The sequence below is a fragment of the Loxodonta africana genome, chromosome X (assembly GCF_030014295.1).
Source record: "Loxodonta africana isolate mLoxAfr1 chromosome X, mLoxAfr1.hap2, whole genome shotgun sequence".
In the NCBI taxonomy this organism is placed as follows: domain Eukaryota; kingdom Metazoa; phylum Chordata; class Mammalia; order Proboscidea; family Elephantidae; genus Loxodonta; species Loxodonta africana.
In genome coordinates, this window is record NC_087369.1 from 4617530 (window position 1) to 4627168 (window position 9639).

Here is a 9639-nt window from a genome sequence, read left to right on the forward strand (position 1 = left end):
GCTATTTTCGCAACAGTTTAGGGAGCTGGAAGTTCAAATTCAGGGCACCAGCTCTAGGGAAGGCTTCCTTTCTCTGTGGCCTCTGAGGAAAGGTCCTTGTCTCTTCTCAGTTTCTGATCTCAGTTTCTTGCTTATCTTCATGTGGTGTGGAATCTGTCTTCCCCCAGCTCTGCTTGTCTGCTTGATTGCTTGCTCAATCTGATTTTTTTTTACATCTCGAAAGAGATTGACTTAAGACATACCTTACACTGATATTGCCTCATTAACATAACCAAGAAACCCCACTCCCAAATAGGACTATATCCACAAGTATAGGGATTAAGGTTTATAACACATACTTTTGGGGGATACAGATTCGATCCGTAACGGGAAGTATAAAGCATTTTCTCCTGAGGGTCTCACCTCTCTTTTGTCTCCTCGTTCTACGAAGCCTGCCTGCTTATGTCTGTGTGTTCTATATCCACATCACTTGGGCAGGGGTCTTTGACGTTCTGTACACGTTGGTCGCTTCCATGACAAAGCCCTTCATCTACAACTTGGTGAACAAAGGCATAAAGGGAGCCCTGCAGACATTTCTCTACAGTGAGTCTTCCTGCCAGAGACATCGCCAATGTCCTGTGCTGGACACATGAGTCCACGGGTGATGGAACAGTGCAGTTAATAGTGTGAACTCTTAGGTTTTCCTTTCCTGGCTTGAAAATCTTGATGCCACCTTAATAGAAGGTGGTTTTGAGAAATATGCTTAGCTCCCCTGTGCCTCAGTTTCCTCATCTGGGAAAGAGAGGCTATGACAAAGTGTGCCACATGTGGTTGATATGAGGATTAAATGAGCTAATATGGTAAATCACCAGCACAAGAAATACCACGTGAAGTTCCAAGTAGATGTTGGCTATTGTTATGTAAAAGGGAAGTTTTGATGTGTCCCTGGATTTTGTCCCATACTGTTAGGCCAGTTTTTGGCCACGTGCAACGGCTTCCACCAGGGCTCCATAGCCCAGGATGCATGTAGGATGTTCAGCAGCCTCCTTGACCTCTAAAACACTAGAGTGTATTAGCACGTGCCTCCCTCGCAGTGTTTCCAGATATTGCCACATATCCTGAGGTGGAAAATGATCCCCAGTTGAGAATCACTGGTGTAGGGGGAGTGTCTCCAAAACAGAAAGAAAACATTTCATAAGGCTATAAGGAAATAAATGGGGACTACATCCTTGTCACATCTGGGAATTTGGGAAATATGATTAGGGACTGGACTTGTGTTAAAAGAGTAGCAGGGATGGAGACTTACAATTTTCCTAGATTCGTATTTTCTACAATTCACTCCCCCCCCCTTTTTTTTTTTTTAATGTGCCTTTGTAATCCTTGGCTAAAGAGTGAACCTCAGGAGTGAGTTCAGGACTGCGTTAAAAGGCTGTCTGGGGGCCATACTCTCGGGGTTTCTCAGTCTCTGTCAGACCAGTAAGTCTGGTTTTCTCTTGTGAGTTTCGATTTTGTTCTACTTTTTCCTCCAGGTCTGTCTGGGATCCTCTATTGTGATCCCTGTCAGAGCAGTTGGTGTTGATAGCGGGGCACTATCTGGTTGTGCTGGACTGTCTGGTGGAGGCTGTGGTAGTTGTTCATTACTGCTTTACCTTGTGTCTGTGCTGTTCTTCATTATTCCTTGCTCCAGACAAGGTGAGAAAAGTGGAGTATCTTAGATGGCCACTCACGAGCTTTTAAGACCCCAGATGCTACTCAACAAAGTAGGATGCAGAACACTTACCTTTTAAAGTGTGTTATGCCAATTGAGCTAAATATTAATGAGTCAATGGTCCCTAGCCCTCAGTCCAGTAATTCGGTGCCTCAGGGAATTTGGATTTGTCTATGAAGTTTCCATGACCTTGGCTTGATCAAGTTCTGCTGACTTCCCCAGTATTCCCTAGTGCCTTAGCCTTCATCAAAGCTTCCTCTTAACTATTCACGAGTATTTTTCTTTCCCTCCTCGCCCTTCCATTGTAACCGTCAAAGATTGTTTCTGTGTGTAAAACTTCCTGAGTTTTTTAATAGTGGTCTCGAACAGTATTCGTCCTTTTGTGATTGACCCATTTCACTCATTAAAATGCCCTCCCAACTCATCTGTGTTGTGAGATGTTCCGCAGATTCATCATTCTTCATTATATTTGCATAGTATTTCATTGTGTTCAGGTACCATAGGTTGTTTACCCATTGTCATGGGTTGAATTGCATCCCCCCCCAAATATCTCTCAATTTCGATAGGTCATCATTCCCTTGTATGATTGTCTACCATTTTATCTTCTGATTTCTCTATGTGGTGTAAATCCTAACACTATGATGTAATAAGATGAATTAGCGGCAGGCAAAAAAAAAAAATTTTTTTTTATATTGATGAGGTCTACAAGCCTAGGTAGTGTCTTAAGGCGATCTCTTCTGAGATATAAAAGAGAGAAACCATCAGAGAGACATGGGGACCTCATACCGCCAAGTAAGCAGCGCCAGCAGCAGTGTGTGTCCTTTGGACCTGAGGTTCCTGCACTGGGATGCTCCCAGACCAAGGGAAGACTGATGACAAGGAACTTCCTCCAGAGCCAGCACAGACAGAAAGTCTTCCCTTGGAGAGGACAGTGCCTTGAATTCAGACTTCTAGCCTTCTGGACTGTGAGAGAATAAAATTTCTCTGTGTTAAAACCATCCACTTGTGGCATTTCTCTTATAGCAGCACTAGATGACTAAGACATCCATTCACCTGTCGATGGGCACTTAGGTTATTTCCATCTTTTTGCTATTGTAGACAATGCTGCAGTGAACATGCGTATGGGTATGTCTATTTGTGTGATGGCTCTTATTTCTCTAGGGTATATTCCTAGGAGTGGTATTGCTGAATCCTATGGTATTTCTATTTCTAGTTTTTTTATGGAAGCACCAAATCGTTTTCCAAAATGGTTGTACCCCTTTACATTCTCACCAGCAGTGCGTAAGAGTTCCACTGTCCCTTGTCTTAGTCATCTAGTGCTGCTATAACAGAGATACCACAAGTGGATGGCTTTAACAAAGAGAAATTTATTTCTTCACAGTAAAGTAGGCTAAAAGTCCAAATTTGAGACGTCGGCTCCAGGGAAAGGCTTTTACTATCAGCCTTCTCCTCAATCTGTCCCAGCTTTGGAAGCCTCTCTGAGCAGGGACCCTGGGTCCAAAGGACAAGCTCTGCTCCCGGCAGTGCTTTCCGGTAGGAGGTTCCCCTGTCTCTCTGCTCACTTTTTTCCTTTTATCTCTCATGAAAGGTGGTGCATGCCACACCCCAGGGAAACTCCCTTTTCATTGGATCAGGGAGGTGACCTGGTAAAGGGTGTTACATCCCATGCTAATCCTCCTTAACATAAAACTACAATCACAAAATGGAGGACAACCACAGAATAATGGGAATCATGACTTAACCAAGTTAATACATTTCCGGGGGGACATAATTCAACCCATGACATCCCTGCAACCTCTCCAGCATTGATTTTTGGGTTTTTGTTGTTGTTGTTCTTACGTGCCAATAATGTTGGGGTAAGAAGGTAGCTCATAGTTTTCTTTAACTTAATGTGGTTTAGGTTAAAGTTTACACATCAAGTCAGTCTCTCATACAAAAAGCTGTGCAGACCTTGCTATGCAGTCCTAGCTGTGCTCCCCTTAACGAGACAGCACATTCCTCCTCTCCACCCTGCATTCCCCGTGTCCATTCAGCCAGCTCCTGTCCCCCTCTTCCTTCCCATCTCGTCACCACACAGGAGTTGCCCACATAATCCTATGTGTCTGCTTGAGCCATGAAGTTCACTCCTCAGCAGCATCATTGTCTTATAGTCCAGGCCAATCGCTGTGTGTAGAGTTGGTTTCGGGAATGGTTCCAATCTTGGGCTATCAAAGGTTCGGGGACCTTGGCTGTCAGGGTCCCTAGGTCTCAGGCAGACCATTAAGCCTGGGCTTTTTATGAGATTTGAAGATCTGCATCCCACTATTGTCCTGTTCCATCAGGTATTCTCTGTTGTGTTCTCCCAGGGCAATGATCACCAGCAGCTGGGCACCATCTAGTTCTTTGAGTCTCAGGCTGGTGGAGTCTCTGGTTTATGTGGCCCTGTTTCTTGGGCTCGTATTTATCTTGAGTCTTTGGTGTTCTTCATTCTCCTTTGCTCTATGTGGGTTCAGACCAATTGATGCATCTTACATGGCCGATTCCTAGCGTTTAAAACCCCAGCGGCCTCTCACCAAAGTGGAATGCAGACTGTTTTCTTAATACATTTTGTTATGCCAATTGACCGACACATCCCTTGCAACCATTGTCTCCAGACACCTGTCCTTACTACTCTGGCCTTTGAAGCTTTTGGTTGTATTGAGGAAATTCCTTTTGTTTTTCTTCAGTTGTACTTCCCATCGCCTACATTTTTGTCTGCTATCTAGTTAGTGAATATCCCTCTCTCCCTGCCTCGCAGTAGTTTTCATTTGCATTTCTTTAATGGCAGTGATGGTGAGCATTTTCTCAATCCTGTTAGCTGCCCCACATTACCGTTATTAATGAAATTCTGCAGCTTTGGAAGTTATCAGAAATGAAATGGAACTCATAAAGATCAATATCCTAGGTTTTACTGAGCTGAAATGGACTGGTATGGGACACATCAGACATTCGTATGACCAACTATGCCAGGAATGACAAATTGAAGAAGAATGGAATTGCATTCATGATCAAAAAGAACATTTCAAGATCCTGCATTACAACACTGTCAATGACACCATAATATCCATATGCCTACAAGGAAGAACAGTGAATACAAATATTATTCAAATTTATGCATCAACAACTTATGCCACTGATGAAGAAATTGAATATTTATTCAACCACAAAGAGAAATGAAGTTCTGGTATTATATGCAAGGTGATCGATGAACCTTGAACACATATTACGAGGAGTGAAATAAGCCAGACACTAAAGGACGAATTTCATACAATTGCGTTTATGTGAAATGTCCAGAACTGGCAAAGGCAGAGAGAACAGTTTATTATTAGTTACCAGGCGCTGGAGGGAGTAGAAATGGGGACTTATTGCTTGTTGGGTACAGAGTTTCTCTTTGGGGTGATGAAAAAAAACTTTTCTTATTCTTTAGGTGAAACATTACACCTTAAGTTAGTTTCTTATTAAGAAATTTACATAGATATTGTTTTGTGGCATTAGTTGGAATCCCCTGGGTTCCCTGTGTCCATTTGACCAATTTCCCTGTCCCTTCCTGCCTTCTCATCCTGCTTTTGGGCAGGAGCTACCTATTTGGTCTTATAAATCTAATTGAACTAAGAAGCACATTCCTCATGCTTATTACTTCCGGTTTTACACTCCTGTCTAATCTTTGTCTGATGAGTGGGCTTGGAGAATGGTTTCAGTTAGCAGTTTGCAGTGTGTCTGGGGGCCAAGGTCTCGGGGGCTCCTCCAGTCTCTATCAGACCATGAAATCTGCTCAAACATGAATCTGAGCTCTGTTCTACATTTTTATCCCGTTTTGTCCGAGACTCTGTGTTGTGTTCCCTGGTAGGACACTCATTGCTGGCAGCCAGGCACCATCTAGCTGTTCTGGTCTCAGGCTGGTGCAATCTCTGGTTCATGTACTCGTTTAGTACCTTGGGCTAAATTTTCTGTGTGTGTTTGGTTTTCTTCATTCTCCTTTGTTCCAAATGGGATGGGATGAAGAATTTTTGAAAGAGGGTTGATGGTTGCACAACATTGTGAATGTAACTAATGCATTTGTACACTTCAGATGGTTAAAATGGCAAAATTTATTTTTTACGTGCATTTTACAATAGTTTTTAAATTCACTTATAAGAAACAAAAACAAATGATGTCTACTTAGTTCATACGAAAAAGATATAAGAAACTTCAATAGATTCTGCAGCCCCTGTTATAAAAACAAAACAAAAATGGGATGCCATAGTTTTCATAGTTTTGAAATTGACTTTGTTTTCAGAGACATGAGGATTTACTGAAAAATTGTGCATCAAGTACAGACTCCCCATGCATCCCACCTACACCCACTGTTTCTCCTATTGTTAACATGTTGCATTCCTGTGGTGTGGGATATGTTTGTAACAACGGGCACATCAATAGTGAGACGTGGTTTTCAACTAAAATACATAGACTTCATCAGGGTTCACTCTTTGTGTTTATACTCCTATAGGTTTTGACAAATGCATACTGTCATCAGTCCATCATTACATTTCCTACAGAATAGTTACACAGTGGTAAAAATTCCCTGGGCTCCACCTATTCGTTCCTCCTGCCTCTCCCCAAACCCGTGGCAATCAATGATTTTTGTACTGCCTCTACACTTCATACTTTTCCAGAATGCCATAGGCTTGGGATCACACAGGATGTAGCTTTTCTAGACCGGCTTCTTTCACGTAGTGTGGATTTGAGATTCCTCCATAACTTTTCCTACCTTGATAGCTTAATTATTTTCATCACTGAATAATACACCGTTGAATGGATGTCTCACTATTTGTTTACCCATTTACCTATTCAATGACATTTTGGGTGCTTTCAATTATTGTAATTATGTAGAAAGCTGCTATAAACATTTGTGAGCAGGTTTTTATATGGATATATGTTTTTAACTCATGTGGGTAAATACCTAGGAGTGTTACTGCTAGATCAGAATGGGAGGACTGTGTTTAGATTTTGAAGGAACTGTCAGCTTATATTCCAAAGTGGAATTCCCATGGAATACAATTTTTTTCAAAAAACACTCTTAAACCAAATACAAGAAGAGTGTATTTCATTGTATACAAAATAACATCCATAAAAGTATTAACAAATGTAAAACCACATTTCCTCCTGGCTATTCCCTACAGGCTTATTTGTTATAGTCAAGGACTTTCCAAAAGGTAAAATTTAGCTTGGACTGAGAAAGTAACAAACACCGATGAGGACAAGCCCATAGTGAAAATGAAACTTTCATAGGCACAAAGGAATTCGAATGACCCCTTCTTGGAGGTAGTACTGCTTTGTTACACACTGAGAAACTTTGTTCTTTTATCACTGACTTTCAGAAATTTGCTGTTTGAAATTATATAATTAAGGATGAAACACCCCCCTTTTGACAGAGTAGTCTCTCCACAGTGAGATGTTATATGTGATGTGAGGTGTGATGAACAGGGAAGGGCTTTCTCACGCTCCTTACATTCCTAAGTCCTCCACTATGAGTTTTTATATGTCTTGTGAGAGAAGAGCAAGTACGAAAGGCCTTCCCACATTCTTTACATTCATATGGCCTCTCTCCAGTATGAATTCTTCTATGTGTCATGAGGCCTGAGGACTGCCTAAAGGTTTTCCCACATTGCTTACATTCATAAGGCTTCTCTCCACTGTGAATTTTTATATGTGTGGTGAGGTTTGAGAGCTGACGAAAGGCTTTCCCACATTCCTTACATTCATAAGGCCTCTGCCCATTGTGAGTTCTTATATGGTTAGTGAGGTTTCCTGAGTGACTAAAGGCTTTCCCACATTCCTCACATTCATAAAGCCTCTCTCCACTGTGAGTTCGCATATGCAAGGTGAGGTGTGAGGGATCTGTAAAGGCTTTCCCACATTCCTTACATTCATATGGCCTCTCTCCAGTATGAATTCTTCTATGTGTCATGAGGCCTGAGGACTGCCTAAAGGCTTTTCCACATTGCTTACATTCATAAGGCTTCTCTCCACTGTGAATTTTTATATGTGTAGTGAGGGTTGAGAGCAGACTAAAGGCTTTCCCACATTCCTTACATTCATAAGGCCTCTGCCCAGTGTGAGTTCTTATATGCTTAGTGAGGTTTCCTGACTGACTAAAGGCTTTCCCACATTCCTCACATTCATAAGGCCTCTCTCCACTGTGAGTTCGCATATGCGAGGTGAGGTGTGAGGGATCTGTAAAGGCTTTCCCACATTCCTTACATTCATATGGCCTCTCTCCAGTATGAATTCTTCTATGTGTCATGAGGCCTGAGGACTGCCTAAAGGCTTTCCCACATTGCTTACATTCATAAGGCTTCTCTCCACTGTGAGTTCTTATATGTGAAGTGAAGTTAGAAGAATACCTAAATGTTTTCCCACATTCCTTACATTCGTAAGGCCTCTGTCCATTGTGAGTTCTTATATGTGTAATAAGGGATGAAGCCTGACTAAAGGCTTTCGCACATTCTGTACATTTATATGGCTTGTCTCCACTGTGAGTTTTTCTATCATTAGTGAGATGTGAGGAACACTTAAAGGCTTTTCCATATTCCTTACATTCATAAGGTCTTTCTCCACTTTGAATCCTTCTATGTACAATGAGGTTTGAGGATTGCCTAAAGTCTTTCCCGCATTCATTACATTCATAAGGCCTCTCTCCAGTGTGAGTTGTTATATGTGTAGTGAGGTATGAGGGCCAACCAAAGGCTTTCCCATGTTCCTTACATTCATAAGGCCTCTCTTCACTGTGAGTGCCTAAATGTGCAGTGAGTGCTGAGGAAAAATTAAAGGCTTTCCTAAATTCCCTACATTCATAGGGCTTATCTCTGTTATAGAAAAGGAGGGATAAAGGGTCACTAGAAGAACTTTCTTTACATTCACCCTTGTGACCTCTCACATGTGTCCAAAAGGACGAGAAACTATAGAAATCTTTCCCATACTCATTACATTTATACTGATTGTCACTAGTGAGTGTTGTCACAGGATTCTTAAGAGTTGAGATACAAATGAAATCCTTCCCACATACCTCACATTTATGGGGTTTCTTGCCACTAAGAGGTCTCATAGGAGTGGTACCACCACAGGCTTCTCTACACGCAATAAACTGACAGGCATGGTGGTTATGTGATGAGGGATCCATGATGGCTTTTTCACAGTCAGAGCATTCAAAAGGATTTACTTCTGGAGGATTTCTTTTCTGCACGGTAAGATTTGGAATCCGCCTGAAGGTTTTCCCACACGGATTGTCTCCATTTTTTTCACGGAGGTGTTCTACTGTATGAATTCTGTTAAAAACAGGCAACATGTTGTTGGAAATCAATTATTTCCACTTCACCATTACCTAACAAAGCGAACATGCAGTTTTTCGCTTGACTTCTCTCCTGTTTCATACTTCAAATCATCTAGCAGAAATAGTACCATAATCGTCACTGCTTTTCTAAAATATGAGGCTTTCTGATCATTGTGTTTAAGTGAAATATGTTTCAAATACTCAATGTCTGACACACATTTATGAAAAGGTTGTGAAAATTCTCTGAACACGTAAGTTTTCAGCAAAGTTTATACATACACAATATACGTACACATATATATATATTTATATATGTATAAGCACATATCAGAGCTTCAAACTGGTCTGTATTGCTTCAACAATTGCCCACGTAAATAACGGCAGTGTTCGCGTTGGATATCTGTTGCCCATCGGATTTCAACCTGTGTTGGGAACAAACCACAGAGCCCTGAACAAAGATGGCAGCCAATCTCACAGCTTTCAATGTGCATCGCTGCCCACAGTACTGTCAATAATCTGATCTGCATGAATTCGAAAAAGTGTCAGGAACCTGCTGCAGAACACTCAATAACAGGACTGTGACAAGCAACACACATTCAAAGCAGTGTAGTGGGACATCGTCTTT

At 41.6% G+C, this 9639-nt stretch overlaps 1 protein-coding gene across 1 annotated transcript; it reads right to left on the bottom strand.

Annotated features, from left to right (window-relative positions):
• Positions 1-7112: 7112 nt before the first annotated feature.
• LOC135228868 (zinc finger protein 345-like) lies at positions 7113-9029 on the bottom strand. The gene has a single exon (XM_064278005.1). The coding sequence runs from the start codon at positions 9027-9029 to the stop codon at positions 7140-7142; it is 1890 nt and encodes a 629-aa protein (XP_064134075.1). The 3' UTR covers positions 7113-7139.
• Between the last annotated feature and the right edge of the window lie 610 nt (positions 9030-9639).

Excerpts from the sequence above, each read along its gene's own strand:
- LOC135228868 (XM_064278005.1), bottom strand. The coding sequence starts at position 9,029 with ATGTTGCCTGTTTTTAACAGAATTCATACAGTAGAACACCTCCGTGAA.